General features: G+C 37.7%; 1 protein-coding gene across 2 annotated transcripts in view; it reads left to right on the top strand.

The window, feature by feature from the left end:
• fndc1 (fibronectin type III domain containing 1) overlaps positions 1–13,946 on the top strand; it is a 35,822-nt gene extending 21,876 nt beyond the window's left edge. For both annotated transcript variants that reach the window (XM_069158132.1, XM_069158131.1), the window contains 7 exons: positions 2,827–3,063; positions 6,133–6,241; positions 10,893–10,972; positions 11,249–11,278; positions 11,447–11,608; positions 11,699–11,821; positions 13,176–13,946. In XM_069158132.1, coding sequence (XP_069014233.1) covers positions 2,827–3,063; positions 6,133–6,241; positions 10,893–10,972; positions 11,249–11,278; positions 11,447–11,608; positions 11,699–11,821; positions 13,176–13,291 — 857 coding nt within the window. In that variant the 3' untranslated portion in view covers positions 13,292–13,946. The remainder of the gene's footprint in view (positions 1–2,826; positions 3,064–6,132; positions 6,242–10,892; positions 10,973–11,248; positions 11,279–11,446; positions 11,609–11,698; positions 11,822–13,175) is intronic.
• Positions 13,947–21,124: the final 7,178 nt, after the last annotated feature.

Here is a 21,124-nt window from a genome sequence, read left to right as displayed (position 1 = left end):
TGGTTTTTCTTCCCGAGTTTAACTTTTGGTTTGCAGTGTAGTTTTTTTTTATTATTGAATATCACATTCAACATACGTATAATGTACTCTTTTTTATAAGGAACTAAACCCCCATATATGTTATAATTTGACTTCATGTATAGAAAGCCACTCTTTACCCAATACTAGGAGGAGAGTGCATATTTGTTTCTTTGAGATTTGTCAAGTACTAACAAGAATAACAAACATTATCTTTACTTAATAACTTGATAAATAGCAAATGTCTCTAGCCAAGAGAGTCAATAAGCATGATTGACCATGCGGTGTCACGTTTTTTGGGTCTGTCTTTGTGAATGTGTGTGTTCCTGTGTTTGATGAATGTCTCTCAGCGCTGTAAATAACGATGAACTCTGTTTTGTTTAGCGGTGGAGTTAAATTGGATAACAATAAATCTGGCCCTCAATCTCGGTTTTCTTAGCAATGCCTCATAAATCTGTGACTTCCTCAGATGGTACAGTAACAAAAACGAAAAATCCACAAACACACCGTAATTGGATCATAATAACAAAGTTCTTAGAGGACTCTGTTCAGGGTCCCTAGACTTGAGATCCTTGTAAACACTCCCCCCCCCCCCCCCTGCTGTCTTATTACTGTTCCTGTGTGCATACTTTGGTCAACACATGTTGACTCCAGGCTTCAATAATAGATTTACAGCATTTCCCGAACATGATCAATAAATACTTTTAGCACTTGAAGTTTTCATAATGATAATTTCTTTAAACGCAGACGTTTTAGTACTAAGAGCAAGTACTCTTACCGTCCCTGGAGCAGTGTGGTTATCAAAACATAACTCAAAACATGGAGGCAAAGAACCCCATATGTAGCAGAGCAGGTTACATTTCCTACAGTGGACCATTTCACTTACATGGCTGAATGCATGAACCAAGATGAACCAGAACCTGAACTAAAATGTTTATATTTTCATGAAAGCTGTGGAGTGATTTAGTATTGTGATAGTCAAAATCAATGCAGTGCACTATTGCTCATAGTCAAGCTCCAAAAATACCAGAGCCTGCAAATCAATAAGGTCTTTGGTTAGACGCTCCCTGTCATCCTCCTGTTCAAGCCCCTTTAAAGCTGCAGAAGACATTGTACAATTGTTTTCATAGGCTGTGTAGCACTGCCCACGGTGAGTAAATTGACTTTGACATGTAAAATTACTGGAGTGCCCCTTTAATTTAGACTGGTGACAAGGCAGCTAACTCAGATCCAATTGTGGTTGGCATCAAATATTTCACATATTCTGGCCAGTCAGAGTCAAGGTTTATTGATCTGCATGTGAGTGAGCTTCTATGTGAGCTTTGAGTAATGGCTCTACTGTCCCTCATTGACAGATTAAATGTAACATGTCACTGCCATTTATATTGAACTCGTTTGAGACCTTCTAGAGGGAAGATTTATGGCTGCTTTTTTTTTTTTTTATCAGTACAGCATCAGAATTGTCAGCATCATTTGCTCCAGAAGAAGCAATAGAACAATAACTTACTCTGTACACCATCTATCTCAGTAAACAGCCGCTATCTTAAAAGCAGTCATCTGAAAGCTATTACCCTCCCATATCCAAAATGAAAATAATAAAAGTTAAGGGTGCTGACCTCAGCAGAGAAAGAAGAGTATGTTGGCTCGATGTGGAGACTTCCTCTGTCCTGTTTATTAGTTTAATTTATTTTAGGTCCACTTTTTGAGCCTGCCAGTCTACTGACATGCTTTGTATGAACTGTCTAACAGAGACTTCCTTTGTCTTTTTATCTGTCCCGGCTTGGTTTGACTTGGGTGAATCTAGTCCAAGGCAGACGTGGGACAAAAACTATTAACTAATAATTCTCAGCAGTTGCGTGAATCTGCTCGACCGTAACTTCCAGATGGATGGAGTTTGCCACATTGGACGAGAAAACAAGCAACGGGAAATTTGGATAACTAGGATGTAGATTTATGCCTTACTAGGCTGATTTTAGAGCTGACATGATGTGAACTGTCCAGATACTGTTTCCCATTGACATTTAATCCACGTCAGGCTCACACACGCCAGTTTTCGTCATTGGTTTTGGATTTGGTTTTTCAACAAGACAGTGTGTTTCTTCAGGGAGGTGCTTTTAGCATTTAAAAATGACCACATGACCAAAGCATAACATCTGGATCTTCCACGTGCGTGAGCCTGCACAGTTCCACTGTCCAGAAAAATACAACCTTACAAGCACCTTGCGATTACACAGATACATAAATCTGCTCACCCTGATGGCAGGTCTATGAATGCGTAGTACAAAGGCCACATGACTGCATATACACATACAGTAGGAGCATGTAGCAGCCTAATGCAAACAGCATAACAGTCTGCGAGTTGATGTGAAGATACTGACATGTGTTAGACTCTTGGCACTCACAGAAGCACAATCATCTGGGGAGGTGGGAGCAACTCCAGGCTGTGGTGGTTCCCTCCAAATACCAGACAGACTAGGAATTATGGGATATCTAAAGTATTCACAGCTGTAGGTCTTGCTCACATTGCCAGAGTCACTGAAAACAAATAAATAAAGTAAATTAAGAGGAGAAGAGAGGAGAAAAGTAAAGGTAAGGGGACAGTCACCTGAGGAAAAAAAAATATATATCAAGAAAGCACAAATTATATTAAAATGACTGTAACTGGAAAAATGTAAATGGAAGAGTAGTAGTATGTTTTGAATTCTTTTCATTTGTCCATTGAAGAACAATCTTTTTTTTTATATTCCTATTATAAAAATTATTTTGCCTATATTTACATGATTTTCCATCATATTTTCCTGCCACCAGCTCCCTATTTGAACTACATCCAAAAGGACCCTACTGCACCTTGCTCTTTAACAGAGGCTCTGGAGTACCTTCAGGTTGACATACTGGAAGACCTGATAAAGAAGGACAGTGAGACGGTCAATCAGAACCAGCCTCCGAAAAACAAGCCTCATAACCTCACTGTGGTCGCCATGGAAGGTTGCCACTCCTTCATCATCCTGGACTGGGCCCGGCCCCTGCAGGGTGACATGGTGTCAGGTAAGAAACTTTGTTTTTACAGAACTCAAAGTCATTTCTAAAATGATTAATTGTTACTCCATCATTACACAAATTGTACATTGGCATGTTGGTTTTTGCTCATACTTTAAATCAAAATTGTGAATAGAAAAAATAAGTTAAAGTTGTACTTACCCAACATGTAGCACTTCTAGATTGAGCGATGCTGTATGTGTTTGAACGCTGTAAATTAAGTGGGTTAGCCATTGTTTGGTCTCATTTGATTTTGAGATCTCCCTACACTAGCCCATGACTTCAGTTCCTCAGTTATGTTAGTTAGTTAAGGAGAAGTTGAAGCTGAAGTTACAAAACTACTTGCTTCTATCAGTCTGGTCAGAAGAGATGGGGCAGTACATAACTATTGCTGTGTGCCTGTCAAAAGTCAGCAGTGCACCATGTAGCTTGACAGCATGTCTGCAAACAACATACTCAAATGTCAGTGAAATGCTACCATGGAAACCACTCATCCAGAGGTGTCATAGTTTTATTTCTTTCCAGAAAACCTAAGGAAAATTCAAATTTTAGTTTGACTTAGGAGCCACACAAGTGTGTTTACATTCATAACAACAGAAGGGCCGCAAAGAGGCAAAACAAATAATATGTGTTTAAATTTGACTGTGAAGTCCAAAACTACCTGGCGATTCTCTTTCATCAACTTTTAATCAGCAGATACCTTTAACATGCCACCAGCACCCCTCTGGACTGACTTTTAAGAACTCAGTCCTGCAGTTTATTGTTAATAAATCATCAAAAAACACAGACTGTGTTGAAACCATGACATAGAGGCTGCTCTCCTACCGTTTCTCAGGGAAAATCAAGATTCCTTTGACCTAGAAATTGACACATGGAAAAAAGGGAATCGAGTGGGGACTGAAGATAAGAGCTGATTATATGAGACATGGTGGACTATCAGAGGTAGCAGTCTGGCCAGCTAGAGAGGCAATATGTTTTCTTTGGCAGGGAAACACAAGCTCCTGGTCATGCTGTGGAAGGGTTCCTCCTCTGATTTGTAAAACAGATACAGATAGATGGTCAGCAGTGTCACTGATGTTTTCTTATTCTCTCTCTTTCCATCTGCTCTCTTTGGTGTTTCCTTTCTGCTCACTGCTCACAAACTTGTTATTACTTTGTTTGTTTGGACTTTTTGGAACTTGATAACTATTTTTTTTTTTTCATTTAAAATAACTTAAAACACAACTTTGGGGAATTTACTGTGTTTCTTATAGTCAACAAATCCTGTGAAGAAATGACAAGCAACAATGAACTGATCCTATATTGTCAGCATGATTTTAATTAATCCTCTGTAAAGCTCCATTGCTGTCCAACAAAATACATCACTGAGCTGCGGACTTTTACACTTTAACTTTCCCAAAACTGAAGACTGTGAAGCTGTTTCGAAATAAACATGTCAGAGAAAACCAACAAAGTATATCCTTTAAAGTTTTATCTTACATGTTGCATTCCAGAAACTAACTGTTCTTAAGTGTTGTGACATTAATGTCGATTGTTTTTTTTTTAATGAAATATAAAACAACCAGGAAAATGCTGTTTTCTTTGAAATTATGAATGACATCAAAAATTATTTCCCTCAATTGTTTAAACTTTCAGCCTTTCTAACTTCTAATGGGAAATTAATGTGAATTTCCTACACACAACGGCAAGAATGGAATATATCATATACAGGATACATTATCTGACACACATATGCTGGTGCAGTTCACACATGCAGATCCAATCACAAGGCACTGTTTTAATTATTAGGGCGGCGTGTTTGCACAACCGTGCCTTATGACTTATGGGTCACGGCTTTTAAAACAAGTGGATGGAAACAGCTGCGAGCGTGTGGTTAAGTGAGTTTTCACCTGAAACCCATGTCTGGTTCCATTTCTGTGATGAATTGATGACCTTTTCCTTTAAAGGCTTTGGGCAAAACGTACACATTATTCACTGAGTATTATACATGTTGCTTTTGGCTCTGTGCACCAATTTCCAGGGAAACCTTTGACAAATTAAAGTACAGGGAAAGATAGTCTGCACATAGCACAGAGGCAGATGGCAAATGCAAGATGCTACTACTTTATGAAACCTCAGTTTAACTATGTAAAATGGAGAAGGAATGAAACCCCAAAAGAAGAAAAACAAAGCGGCTAGTATTTCCCTTCTCTCCTGTCAGCAGCCAGCTGTGTTGGTGTGACTCCAGTAAAAATAGAGAGTAAAACTCAGACATCCAATAGAAACAGTTGGTAGTTTGATGTGTGGCAGAGCCAGTCTCCATGGTTTTGACATGAATGATTGAGGGCCTTGTGACCTCAGGTTACTTCGCAGATTCTGAGGATTAGTCTGTACGAAGAAGAAGAAGAAAACAGAAAGAGAGTTAGGCAGGTTGGAGGACGGTCAGAATAAACTACAGAGGATGCCAGAAGGGCCGTTTTTCTTGAGTTAAATGTATGGTAGACCACCTACTGTCACAAAGCAAATTAATTCATTGAATAAATGATGGTACTTTATAAATCATCAGTCATAAGTCATGCGACTCCAATTTGGGGTTTGCAGGCTGCAGTAGTACATTACAGATACATTATAAGCCTTTTTAAAGAAATAGTTTGACATGAACTGTAAATATGAAGCTACCATCAGCAGCCAGCTGGATTAACCTCATCACCGCAGGGTTGCCAGGCTACCAGGGCAGTCCAGGAAGTTACTGCGCCCAGTCAAGAAATGATCGGGAACATAACCCATAAAAAAAACCATGTAATTTTTACACCTTGGTTTGAACAGTGCCCAGCTTAGCCAGCTGGCTTTCAGTGGTAACGTTATAACTAAGAGAGTGGTATGGATTCCTTCATCCCACTCTTGGCAAAAGAAAAGTGAATAAGCGTATCTCTTAAACTGTCAAAACCTTTCTTTCATACTAAACTTCAGGGTGATGTTATGTTTCACATAGGACTTTACATAAGCATACGCAGTCTCTTCATTTCTAGCTGCTTCTCCAAAGTATCTGATCTCCATTTTTTAACAACGATTGCACATGTTTTGTATCGTTCCCTGCAGGCTACATGGTCCACAGTGCTTCCTATGATGATGTCCTAAACAACCGGTGGTCCTCTAGAGCCTCCAGTGAGACACACCTGCCAGTGGAAAATCTTAAACCCAACTCTAGGTAATAAATATTATTCAGTATGTTTTTATTTTTTATCACTGTACACCATTTATGAATAACCCGACAGTAGTTGTATGTGTGGAAAGATGTTGATGTTTGCACATCCACCACACTCTTAGGTGCAGTGATTTGCAGTAACACTTCACACGTGGGAGTCATAGAAAGCAGGAACAGCAGGAGCTGCCTTATAGAAATAAAACACATTAGTTACCCATGTTTTCCACGTGATCACATGTATGATACATTGGGAAAATGTGTAGAAAGGTTTTCACATGAAAATCTGCATGGGCTTCACACATTACACAATGAAAACGTTCAAAAAACACATTTCCCATGGGCAGAATAGAACTGCACATGTTTCACATGTGCACAATCGCATGTGTATTTGGTCACGTGATCACAGGAGTTCTTGCACATGTGAAATTCATGTGTTTTTTCTGATATGATTTCATGTATGCATGTGTATGTGTATGTTGTCTGTTGGAATATGGACTAATGTGATATGAAACGAGGCTGACACCGATCAGAGCAGAGTGTGAGTTGGATGCTGTAACACTGATTAAACTCTCAGAGCGAAGGAAATGAGTTTGGCTGAATGGAAACCGTTCTGAATCTGATGTGACATGCTGTTGAAACCTTGGAAAATTCAGTGGAATGTAAATACAGCACATACTATCTGACACTTGCACACAGATACAGCCATCACTGTCTGTTTCAGTTATTAGAGCATGTTTCCACAGCCATGTCTTACAAGACTCAGGTGACAGTTTTCAAAATAAATGCATGGAAACATGAACCCAATAGATGAGGGCTGCAGTTCTGGATTTCTTTTTCATTCACCTGTACTTTTATGGTTTTCTGCTTCAAGATTTTATGTTGCTGTGACATTTTACAAGTTACTTTTTTTAATCATTCCTTATTTTTCCTAAATTTCTTGATTTATTTGAACTGGAGATTTGATAAACAATGTGCATGTGTGTTTTTGTCTCATTTAAAAATGTATGTTAATTAGATTTAATTTGTCTTCTGCTATTCATAAAAAAAAAAAGTGATAAGCTTTGGCATGTGCTAGACACTAGAATAAAGCAAGGCAAGTTTATTTGTATAGCACATTTCAACAACAAGGCAATTCAAAGTGCTTCACATAAAACCATTAAAAGCATCAAAACATAAGGCAAAAGAAAAGGACATTTAAATACAATTAAGAACAGTGATTAAAACATTAAGCAAGCTAAAAAATAGGATTAAAGTTACAGTGCAGTTTAAGACATCCTCAAATCTGGTTCAGTGAAAGGCAGCAAACAGAAAACTCTTCAGTCTTGATTTGAAGCAGCTGAGAGTTGCAGCAGACCTGCAGGTTTCTGGGAGTTTGTTCCAGATATGTGAAGCATAAAAACTGAACGGTGGTTCTCCATGTTTAGTTCTGACTCTGGGAACAGAAAGGAAACTCGTCCCAGACGACCTGAGGGGTCGGGATGGTTCATAAAGTAGCAGCAGATCAGAAATGTATTTTGGCCCTAAACCATTCATTGCTTTATAAACCAACAGCAGGATTTTAAAGTCAATTCTTTGTTTGACAGGAAGACAGTGTAAAGACTTCAGAACTGGAGTGATGTGATCCACTTTCTTGATCTTAGTGAGGACTGCAGCTGTCTGACTGACTTTTTACAGAGACCCTTAAATACACCGTTACAGTAGTTGAGTCTACTGAAGATAAATGCAGGGACAAATTTTTCCAAATCCTGTTGAGACATAAATCCTCTAATCCTCGATATATTCTTCAGGCGATAGTAGGCTGACTTTGTAATTGTCTTGATATGGCTGTTCAGATTGAGGTCTGAGTCCATGACTACACCTAGATTTCTGGCTTGGTTTGTGGTTTTTAACATCAGTGATTGAAGCTGAGCGCTGACTTTCAATCATTCTTCCTTGGCACCAAAAACAATTACTTCTGTTTTATCTTTGTTTAATTGAAGAAAATTCTGGCACATCCAGTTGTTCATTTGTTCAATGCATTTACAGCCCTTATATGGGATTACAGTCCCCTGGCGATATAGTTATGTAAATGTGTGTGTTGTCTGCATAATTATGATAACATACAGAATAAAGGTGAAACTGCTATCAGGCTTTATGTCATATAACACACAGTCAATTAAAGTCCTCACTGGAAAAAACACATGTTTTTTTTGTCTGGGTGAGGTGAGGTGAGGTGAGGTGAGTGGTCCACACATGGGCTGCAGTCAGTCAACAATATACACAAATTCTGTAAAATCTTCTGACTTCCCAACAGATTATATATGTATGCAACTAACCACATACTGTCTTAAAAGTCCAGTTGTGGCACCCATGTGGCCCTCGAGATAAACGTTTGCAAACAACATAACCATATACATTAAAAAAAAACTGATAACCAATTTCAGATGTGTGTGTTCATCAAGTATCCTTAAGGCCAGCAGAAGCATGAATCTACTCAGGTGTTGTGACAGGTCATCTTGGACTGCAGGAAACAAAAAACCTGCTGCTGAACACAAACACTACACTTGCGTGCAAGGATAACATTTTCTAAGAGTTTGCAAAGAAGGTTTTCCTCCCTGGCAACCGGTTTGTATTCAAGATCATGGGATGGTTTATGGGACAGTGTTGGTATTTCCCATGCTGGAGGCTCCTCCTGGTTGCCAGAACTATTGAGCTACTGACTATTGAGCTACAATAACACAATAACACAATAATTTCTCCAAAAGACTCCTCCAGCTCCGCTGTCACAAGGACAGATACAGGAGATCATTCCAGATACAGGAGATCATTCCTGCCGACCGCAATAAGACTTTACAATAACTCACATCTGGCAAAATCCATCACACAACAATAACACTGTTGTCTGTGTTTCTTGGTTGTTTGTATATAATATATATAGATATATACTATACTGTATATACTGTGCATTTTATATTTAATATTTTTTTACTGCTATTTTATTGCTTTCTATTATTCTATTATTATCTTATTGCTTCTGTATGCTGCTGTAGCGAAAAAATTTTCCCCTCGGGGATTAATAAAGTAACTACCTAACCTAACCTAACCTAACCTAACCTACTAAACAAAGCTATGTGTGCAAACGTGTGGAAAATGTCCTTGCATTTGCAAGCTTTCCTCTTCTTAAGACTAAGTAATTTACTATATGTGTAGATGCCTTATTATATCACAGCTCTTCTCAAATTAAAAACTACTTTGCATCAGACTTGAATTGGCTGACTATTGATACCGAACAGCTACATAAATATTGGATTTGAGAACATTGCCTTCCAGTACTTCGACTATAAAAATGGAATTGAATTACTCAAGACTATAAAACGTCTTATTCCTCACTGTAAAAATCCTTTGAGAAATAAGAAGTTTTAAATTTGGAGCAACTATTTTGATAGGGGATTAATTGGTTTCAAGCAGAAATGCCAAATATTTCAGGGTTTCAGTTTGTCAAATGTGAGAATGTTTGGTTTTCCTTGTCTGTAAATTGGTTTTCGTTTGATTTTGATTGGACGAATCAAGACATTTGATTACATCAATTTGGGCTCCAAGAAGAAGTGATGGGCAATTTTTTTCAATTGTTCTTTAGTATTTTATTTCTCAAACAGCTAATCTAGAAATGACTAAAATGGGTAATTGATACTAAAAATGATCATTGGTTTGTTCAGTTATACTAATGCTTTACTTTCTGAATGTATGGAAAAGACTCCAAGATCTTTGTACTGAAAGTATGAAATAGCTAGCTTGTTTTGATGTTGGGTTTTGTTGTCTAATCTCTTTGTTTTAGATTATGGTTCACATTTTCTTTCTGCTTACTCAAATTTCTTCCTCACTTTTGCTTTAATTACATCATCTCTCTGCAGCTGCATTTCTTTCTTCTCTCTCTGGTGACATATTTTGGTCAGCGTCATCACGTGGCCGGGGTGATTGGATCCAGGCCTTGTGGCTGTATGCGGTGAAAGTTTTTGCCTAGAAATTGACGGACCGTAAACCTACTGTATGTGACCTCACAGAGTGGAAGAAAGCTCGTATGTACCAGTCATCTACAGTGGAAAAGTTTGCAGAATCTTGAAGTTGACTCTGGTGTTGTTTTTAATCTGATTGGATTTTATAATTCTTCAACCACCTGGAGACAAAATGAGCTCAGTTCACGTCTCTGTTTTACTCTTTGGCAATAAAGCTTGTGCCATATAGTAAAGCTCTTGGTGAGAAGTTTTTCTTTTGAGTATACACTCTCTCCCTTTAGCCACCTTTGTTTCCACTCTCTTTCAGCATATATTTATTTCTGTGCTTTGCATTTTCCACATCCTTCCCTTTTGCTTCTATTCATTCTTACCCTGTCCTCTTATCTGTTAATCTTCACTTTTTTTCTACGTCTCTTTTCTCCACCGGTCTTCTCTCCTTCTCCCTTCAACATGAGCCATTTTATTGTGCTGCGCTCACTTTGGAATCGCACGAGTATAAATCGGACTACTCTTAAATCAGCCGGGCTGAAGCATGCCAAGTCATCTGCTATGCTCATAATCATTTTCCTCGCCTTTAACCAGTCACAACAAAGCTGGCCGAAAGATACTTTAACGACAAAATCTCACTTTAAATGAAAACATTGTGGTCTGTTTTCATCCAGATACTACTTCAAAGTGCAGGCCAAGAATGTGTTTGGTTTGGGACCAGTCAGCGATACACTCACCTATGTCACGGAATCAGGTGTGTATCCTGTCCACACCTGCAAACATAAACCTTGAAATGCACGATTAGTTCAAACCCTCAGCTCTATGTTTTCTTTCTTTACTCTCCAAAAATACGTTTTATTGCAATGCGTGATATCCACATTGAAAACCATCCCTGCAGTGAAGTAGAATACCAGATGTACACTGAATTACACACTACAGTGATTTTTCATTCTTATAATCAGGTGAATGCATTAAATTTGCATTGCTGTCTTTTTCATTTGTGGTGAAATGTTTACGTTCTTTCTTTCAGATGACCCTCTGCTCATTGAAAGACCACCTGGTGAGTATGTACACTGACAACACATCTCTAATATAACGTCAACAAGTCATGCTCTATACTGAAGCTGCACTGAGATCCAAAATTGAAAGCTTTCGTTCTTTCAAACATCAATCCAGGACCAAGTCGGGCCGTTTTGATGCCTCTCCTCTGTTTGTCTCTGCTCCTCAGGTGGAGAACCAATCTGGGTTCCCTTCACCTTCAAGTATAACTCGATGCACAGCAGCTGCAAGGGCAGCCAGTACGTCAAGCGGACTTGGTACAGGAAGTTTGTGGGAGTAGTTCTGTGCAACTCCCTACGATACAAAATCTTCATGGGAGACGGGCTAAGAGGTAACATGTCCTTATATAATACTAATCGTCGTAAATAATCCACATTAAATAAGTGAAAATGTCCTAATAACTGTTCCTCTCCCCCCACAGAGCCGTTCTACAGTGTAGGAGATACCTTTGGCCAGGGAGAGGACCACTGCCAGTTTGTAGACTCCTACAGGGATGGAAGGACGGGCCCGGCCTACCTCTCAAATAATCTGCCCTCAGCACAAGGTAAACAAGAACACATGGCACATATGAAGCTTCTATTGTTAGACTGAGCCTAATAGCACTTTTTTTCTATGCAGGCTGGCGCTTTGGCTCTATAGTGGACCAGCTGTATTTTATCTATGCAAAGATGCAGAATAATGTTGAAATGAATACTTGTTAAAGGGATTTGCATGTTTTAGCCCAAACCTCACATGCTTTTTATTACTCCGAAACATTTTTCTAATTATACCATACCTTCTTTTATTTATCCTGTAACTCTGCATGCTAGAAATGCCCAAATTCACAATATTGTTTTTCAAAACTTTAACTATTTGCTTAATCTTTACCTTCTGGATTTGATTTCCCAGCAACAGTGTAGGGACATTCCAATTTTTGTAAACTTTCAAATCTCCAGTGCCGCAGCTTGTTTGTGTTGTTATATTTACAAGATAAGGCTGCTAATTTTCTCTGTTTAACTTCTTTTCAACAAAGCCTAAGGAAAACAGTAATGTGTTTATTTGTCTCAGGACTTTTACACCTCCTTATGATGTTTCCTATTAGCAAACTTATGGGTTCCAACAGATGATGTAATTAAACAGAAGTTTTGTAAAACCAGTCACAATATATTGTTTAATTTTGGTAAAAGGCTTAGTAATTAACTTAAACAGCTGGATGATGTCATTTTTATTAAATATTACTCAAACAGGAGTAAATAATGCATTTGCTGTGGACAATTCCCACCTATAAAACACTTTTGTTGTACTACCTTAAGTATTTTTACAGCAGAACAATGTACAGTATATGGGAATACCTAAAAATAAACCCCCTATTTGTCATAATAAAGGAACATGTTACCCAGCACAACAGCGATTGAGAGAATGGTAAATGGACAAAACTTTTTATAGCATTTTTCTAACCGTATGTTAAGTCTTGATATATGACTATCTCAGGCTGTATTATATTAATGTGTGCAGATGCACATTCCTTTTCATTCACCTGATTTTCACCCGTTTTCAATTTGCACATTCAAATCAAAGTTTGTCAAAAAGTTAGTCAATACAAATAAAAGTGGCCAAGTTCATGCATGTGATTTAATGTTCACTGGTGAGATGCCATTTTCATTTGTTTGAGGTTTGACCAGCACTCTTTTCATTACATTGTTTAACTTTATCTCACGGTCTTCTTCTGCAAAGGCTTAATGGCACCTGACTGAAGAAGTGACATCACATACTGTTTATCATTATGCATCTATGTCCTAATATTCAACAGCAGTCGACAGAGACGTACATTGTTTTGTTTAAATCTGCTAATTTATTTTAAATTTGCTCTCAATATCAATGGAAACCTGCCCAATATTTGTTTTATTTTTCTGTTGCAGGATATTATCGTGCCTACAGACAGGAGCCAGTTTCATTTGGAGTTATTGGCCGACGTACACCCCATCCATTCGTGGGCTGGTATGAATGCGGGGTGCCCATTCCTGGGAAGTGGTAACACAGGAAGGGAGGATGAGACATTGTTACCAAGGGTAACCAAAGGCTGTCACCTTCGTTGGCCCTGCCCTTAAAAATGACTTTTTCCTGCCACCACGAAAAGACACCACTACGAATTTATTACAGCTTCACAGACAGAGAATATAGTACTTTTTAAACAACTCAATGTATATCATTACAATGCACTTTTTATATAGAGCAGTCTGTATATGAGGAAAAAAGAAGCATGTATACTTTTGCTTTGTTTAACTCTTGTCTCAAAGTGTCCTTGTACTATTCCCAACTATCTCAGAGACAGGTCCTTATCCAGTGTTATTTATCTCATCAGTAATGCAACACATACAGTTTAACCAGTAGCAATGGACCAAAGTACAAGCTGCAAAGCAAACTGTAAGAATGGGCACTTAATGTGTGTATAGGTCTGTTAATTTTCAGTCGTGACATTTATATTTCCTAATGTAACACCTTCTGACAGCTACTTTTGGTTTGTTTATTTTTGTCCTGAAACCATCATAGTTATTTTTTACACCAGAATTCATTAAAAGTTACTATGTAAGTTTTGTATGTATATGGACAAAGAATAAAAGACCAAATATTTGCTCAGGAACTGTGGGAGATTGAATAAAGGTGCTATGAAAACCACAGCAATCCAAAAACATGAATCATATCATAAGTTTTTCCGGCAGCCACATTCTTTTCTAGCAAAAGCTTCCACACGTGATCCAGATCTACTTAATCAACCTCATGGAAGGTTTGAGTCAATACGAGGTGAGCCAGTTGGAACACCAACTGTTATGAGGTGATGAAACGTCAAAAACAACATAAAAAACAAAAATAACACGAGGCAGGTGATAGAGAGAACAAAAAAAAAAGAACTCAGAAAACACCTGGTCGTGAGCAAGAAATGGACTAACCTATTAGCTGTGAGTAAACACACTGCCTGTAAATATTCAGGTTTCAAATGTGGAAATTAACTAAGTACAATTAGTCTATGTGAAATTCTCATATTTTAGTACTTAAGTGTTAGAAATAAACTTCAAATGAAATATTATTCTAATGTACTTCTATCTTCGTTGAGTGTTATGAAATATTATATTCAAATATTGTACATTTTACTCCATTACAATTACCTGGCAACTATAGCAAAAAAAATTCAAAATTAAGGCTTTACAATTCATTACAATCTAATAATATAGAATACATATGTCACTCACAGGGGCCATCTTTCTGCAGAGTGAGTGTTTTTATTCAGCACAGAAGGATGTAATTCACATCAACTAAAAGCAACAGTGCCACACTGTCAAAAATTATATATTGCAAGTAAAAGTTCAGCATTGAAACCACTTAAGTGAAATGAATATAAACTGCAAAATCTATAAGGCCAAAAGAAAAAATCATCATTGATAAAAATGGCCCCTGTGGGTGTTTTGTTATTAAGCTACATATTACTGCTGGATTTTTATAACAACATGTTTTATGAAGAAAAATATGTAAAAATCATATTTATAAAATCATTTTATGCTTTGTGTGTTAATTCAGCAAAATAACTAGAAGCAATAAAATGCATGTAGAGGATAAAAAATAAAAGGAATTACTGAAGCACCTCAAATTCAAATGAATGTCTTTAGTTATATTACACTGCCAATTTACATTTGATAGATTATAAAATCAAATGTACTCTTCTGATAATACTTTTGTTCCACTATCTAAGAAGGGTTATGAATGTAGAATTTGATTTGTAACTAAGTATTTTAACAATTTGTATTTATACTTCAGTAAAAGCTCTGAATACTTTTTTCACCACTGCTTGACACAGGATCCACATCTGCACTGTTACATTTGGAGAGATTTTCAGTGGAAGTTTGTTGAACAGATTATCTCCGATATATTCCAGATAATATGAAACTGAATATTAATATGTATCGTTTCTACATTTGGATAAAATTGTTCCCAACGAATAGGCTGTTGAAAATGAATTACGCTCCAATTTGTGTAAATTAACTGTGACCAATAGGAAAAAGTATAATCATAAGGGGTGACGGCACCACAATAAGGCAGTTGGAAAATCTTTCACTGATAAAGCTGAATGAATTGGAAGGTACTTTATTTTTGTTGCTTATTCATCAGAAATATATTTACAAGCTATTTCGATTAACTTTCAGCCGTGAGATCGACCCAGCGCTGCCCTTTTCAGATGTTGCCTCAAAATTATTACAAGCATTTTTCAGTCTGTTTTGACTCGAAGTAAAATTGATGATATCCAGTAGCAGACAGGTTATTCATTGTCGCCACATAATGGGCAACTCTGCCTCACAGAAAATGTTAACATATCACTCTTATTAATCCCTATTGTTCCTCGGAGAATGGAAAAAAAAAAGTCTCTTTATAACCTGCAAGAGCTGGGAGACTTTGACATGCTGTTCATCAATAACTACTACACCTAATCCTTCTCATACTATCATGTTGATTGTGGTTGTGATTCTAATTCTATTCACATCTGTGCAAGAAATATAGTAAATAGTGCAGAAAAAGCTTGGTTCTTACATTCCTTACAACCACCCTACAATCTCTTATCTGAGGAGTGCAGACAGTATCTTGTTGAAGTTGGCTCCAATATGCCATGGCAGTCAGATTTAAAAGACATTAATTGCAGTGGGAGTTCTGGAAGGGCATAACGTATTTCCCCTGAGCAATGATTGAGAGATAAAGGCTGTTTTTTGGAGTCATAGCAGACCAATTTGTCACCACTCTAGCAGCCAAAGATGACCATTAAGACAATAAAAAACAATATTAATCTGTATTGATGTAAGTGGTCTCTGATGACAACGACCGGAGGAGCTGAGATAGAGAGAAAATAAGAAAAAGAGAAGAGAAAAAAGGAAAAAGGTTGGCCACGAGGACAAACACACCTCATAAACATATGTACATGAAGGCTACCACATCTGCTACAGATGTTAGAGAGGATATAGTCACTGTCTGCATGTGTGTCCTGGTCAGAAATGATGAGGGCTGTCAGGGGGAATAAGCAAAATAGATAAACCATAACCAATATGACAAGACGATGTATAGCTACGAGCAAGAAAACAAGACGGTGATCCAAGTTTCAAACTCTGCACCACTGGCTTCCACATGCAGGAAATTGCATTTTGGAAAGATGTTAAATCAGAATTTAGAGCATGTGATGCTCAAACTCGTAAATGATGCACCATGCTTAAACTTTTCATTACAATAAAACAAAAACTATTGAATTTTGACTTTCTGAAACTAAAACAGCCCCAACATCTGGTTTTCATGGAGATTTCTAATAAGATGGCACATTGCATTCAGGAATCCAGTTTTAGAGAAATATTGAACTAACTAAACACACAGGGGGCTCAGTATCACTTGGTTTAAGGGCTATATCATCAAGTTCACTACAACAGAAGACTCACTCTGACATATCAGCCTATCAAGTGTTGTTTTTTTAACCTAAAATGTTGACAACACAAGGCACATGAGCATGTTAGACAGACACACTCTCGAAACAGCCAAATTTAAGTTAGCCGTTTGCCCAGCCAGAGTATAGTAGGTGATAATTTGGTTTAAAATGAAAACCTGCTGGCTAATTAACATCACAAGCCTTTCCACTGTGAAAAATAATAATGACAACTGATGTTAGTTTACCATATTAGCTAGCATTAACTAGCATACTAAGCTACAGAAAGTAGGTGAGCGGTCAGTTTGCTAGAAGAAGTAAACAGAAAATGGGTGGATATATAAAATGTTTATAGTTATAGGTAAATATAACCTATAATAATCAACATATTTGGTCATGAGTAGCCTATATTTTGGAAAAAAAAAAAAAATATCAGTGCAAGTTGGTTTCATGCGGTTCACTCAATGTCTAAAATTGTCCTTGTGAATCAATGGAAGCACATTTTTCATCGTTGGCTTGTTTTCTTACAAATGTTAAACTCAAAAATCAAGCAAATCACAGCACTGGGACTTCAGGGTGTCAGGTGAAGTACGGGGTTGGTTGTTGTGTTCCTACCAAAGTTGTTGATGGATTTTACAGCTCTGGTGACTTTCTCACTCTTCAGCATTAGATTTTGGACTGAATACTGGATTGAGATTTGTTGCATCTGCTTTGATCAAGAGGTGAGGCCAAAAGATGACATCAGAAGACAGAGGGAAGACTAGGTGGCCTCTATCACTCATGCACACATATACAAAACACACACACACACACACAAACACACACAAACACAGTCTTTTAAATTAGTCCAAAGATGTTGAAGTGTTTGTTTTTTCTCAGCCAAGCTAACACTATGATACCCATCCATAATGACACGGCACTAAAACATCATATGTCAGCTATTTTCCAGGATTCGTCAGATCATCTGTAATAGTTTTCAGTCAAAGTCTGTGCACAGAGCAAACTGCTGATCCTTTATATATATATATATATATATATATATATATATATAAAAAAAATATATATATATATATATATATATATATATATATATATATATATATATATATATATATATATATATAAAGGGGAAAAGGCCACGCTTTCATGATTGAGTCCAGGCCCAGCTGACTTTCCACACATGGATCTTACATTATGAATTCAGCTACTTTTCAAACAGCTTCTCGTTGCCAGTAAGTTACTCCTGGTGTTATTGTGTTGATTTACAAAGAGCTCATCTCCATACGTTTGAATATAGCACAAAATTGCTTAATTAATAACGTTAAAATCTCAAGAGAAAAAAACCATATTGTGGGTTTGAAAGAATGCAGACCTTCTAACTGTTTTCCATTTGCTTCTTTTTTTTCTTCTTTCTGATAGAAGTGGGTCACACGCTATTTGGGCTGGAAAAAGTTAGACTTCATTCTAGAGCACTGAAATCATCGCTAGAAGAATCAGTCGAAGGTTAGAGGAGAGAAAACCAAGAGACCAGAAAAAGGTGAGAAACAGATACTCAAAACCGAGAACTTTACAAGCAATGTCATATTTTATTTCTGTTATTTGTGTATGGAACTATTTAGGTAACCAATACTTAACAGATAATAAAACTATTGCCCTTTTTTTTCGACATCCAACAACACTTTCTCACAAAAGATGTGTGTCTCCTATAGAATATACAGCTTGTAACCAATTCCATTTGTTTTTCCAAGTATTTGTGTACAAGGTGTTGAAGCAAAATGCATTCCACATAGGATTATGGCTGCAGCGGCGTGTTCTGTGATAGCATTTCTACCTTCATGGTTGCTGCACATCACTGCCAAATGTTGAGTCTAGACAGATGTCTTGAATTAAAGAGTTACATTTTTTGAAGACTATTAATTGGACAAGGGTAAACAAGCTTTTTTTGTACATTATGAAACTGAATCTATTGCTTTCTGTTGCTGTTTTGCTTTGAGCAGATTCTACTCAAGGTGGAAAAGGAAACTGTCCAGAGTTTGAAGGTTTATAGCAGCTCTGTGTGGCTACAAAAAAAAGTTACATGTATTGGAAGGGGAGCCGCAGCGACTGGATAGAGGATGTACACAGTCCAGGGCAGTATCATGTATCCTCAGCAGTATCTATTGGGATGACAGGACCAGATTGCACAAACAGAAGCCATAAACAACAGGGAGACAGAGAAAATGGCCTGTCCCCTCTGAACAAGCTTTTCATGTTCAAAAAAATAAAATAAAAAAAGGTTGAGAGAAAATTTAAGACCTGTGAATTTGCAATTGCTCAGAGACATAATATTTACTGAACTCCAAGATGACATAACATTCAGGCAGCAGTGACATAGACTCAGTTGTTTTGCTCTCAGCTCACTGTTCTTTTAATTGGGCTTGGATGAAAGTTGGGGCTCTTTTTATGCACTACCCTGAGCTCATTGTAAAAATCAGTTATGAACTCAGCCTGCTGAGCCTTGTGATTATATCACTCAGTTGGCACGCGAACGGGTCAAACATAAACCTGGGAAAGCTCTGCACGAAGGAAGTGCGAGGTCAGTGCAGAGGAGGCAAAAATCCTCATCATCTTTTCGAATTATCAACGGTTAGGCTTTTGTTATCTCCATTTAAAGGCTGCAGTTACACAAACCACATTAAATGTGAAACGTGAAACGTGAACCTCAGTGTCTCATTTCCTATTGCGAGAGAATCGGGAGGAAAAAAAGGTAGACACAATATGGTGACAGGGGTCTTTAGAAATTACAGACTAGAGACTGTTTGTGCCATGAAATACCGGGGAAGTCTTTAAACTCAGCTCTTGTTGTCAACATTCATCCAACCTGCTTTTAAAAAAAGTGATCATACTCTCAAAGGAAAGACCTGTTGTTTTATATGTTGGGCGCACACACACACACACACACACACACACACACACACACACACACACACACACACACACACACACGCACACACACACGCAACAAAATTTCCAGGTAATCAGTTCAGGCTGAGAAAAAGTGCTCTGTATCCCAATTCTGTCAACAGCTAAACTCGTTTTTTATGACATGGGTGCCTGAAAAAAAAAAAAAAAACATAATGCGATGGAAACAAAGCTGGAAAAGCAGAGATGATTTTAGACATCGTTAACTCGAGGAAAGCGGCGTATTTTCTTACACTTAAGCAGTGACGGTGATTGCTACTGACCTTCCACTGTGACCGTGTGTGAGGTCTGATGTGCGTTTGACATCTCCCATGAGTCATTATATGCACTGGCAATGACACATATGCATGCGTGCTGCTCATAAACAAGTGCAGGTGTGAAAGTAATCACGAGGCACACGGTCATGACACTACAGCTCACTCAACAATGTGATCAAATCCTAATCAAGCTGCTTTTACTGATGGTAATATTCTCTTTCATTGGCCCATAAACCACAAAGATGGGATTTAGGATTATGGGTAATTGTTCCTATGGCCGTGGTATTTTTGGCCAGTTGACCCACCAATGTCATCCTATCCTACACGTTCGGGTTATATAAATCTGATAACGAGGCAGTGAAAGGGTTTGAGTGAGTGTCTTTACAGTCTCAGTCAAAGTCAATTTTAGACACCGTGATCGATTCATGAGGCTCCTAACTTCCCGACTTCCTGGACCGAGAGGCGCTTAAGCTGCTGCAGTTTCTTTGACGGTTTTTAACATCTTGAAATCTTTGAAAGTCCAGTTTCATCAGACAGACTGATGCCTTTTATCCACAGGATTTGGTCCTCTCTGATCAGATGATGAGAGTTAAATTCTCACGGAGCAGTCAGAAGATCTGCTAGTTTTAAACAAACCACCACTGTAGCCAGACCTACGTGCAACAGAAAATGAGTCATTGGTTAAAATCTTTGCTTGTGTATTAATCATAGTTTACTGCCCAACTGACTGGCGAAACTTTGATCTACTACATTTTTCATAGTTGTGTGAACACCATGGTTGTTGTTTTTTCTGCACTAAATGATTATTATTATTTTGTGTGTAGTCTAAATTATTTATCTGAACTAGACTCACATTTTAATAAAGCAGAATCTGGCTTCAGGCAGAATGATCTCAGTTAAATGAACACATCAAGTGTTCTGTTGTTTTACACGAGAAAATCTATAATTTTATGTCTATTTCATATTTGGAATGTGACAATAAAATCTGCCTTCCAGCTGCTCTAATGTTCCCTCGTTTACATGTTTCTTTAATCTGGACAAAAACCCAAGGAGAAACTGTGGTTGAATTTCTTCACAGAGGCCCAACTTCCCTGGTCCCGTTCATACAACTCGTAGTCATCATAATCAAACAGTCTTTGGAGTCGGATGCAATATAGGTTTATTGAAAATCAAGGGTCTCAATAACTCGAGTGATCTCATG

This window comes from Embiotoca jacksoni, unplaced genomic scaffold (genome assembly GCF_022577435.1).
Source record: "Embiotoca jacksoni isolate LCO1_2020_lvr unplaced genomic scaffold, fEmbJac1.0.p SCAF_23, whole genome shotgun sequence".
Classification (NCBI taxonomy): Eukaryota; Metazoa; Chordata; class Actinopteri; family Embiotocidae; genus Embiotoca; species Embiotoca jacksoni.
The sequence above is the reverse complement of the archived record's forward strand: the minus strand, read 5'-3'. Positions and strand labels throughout refer to the sequence as shown.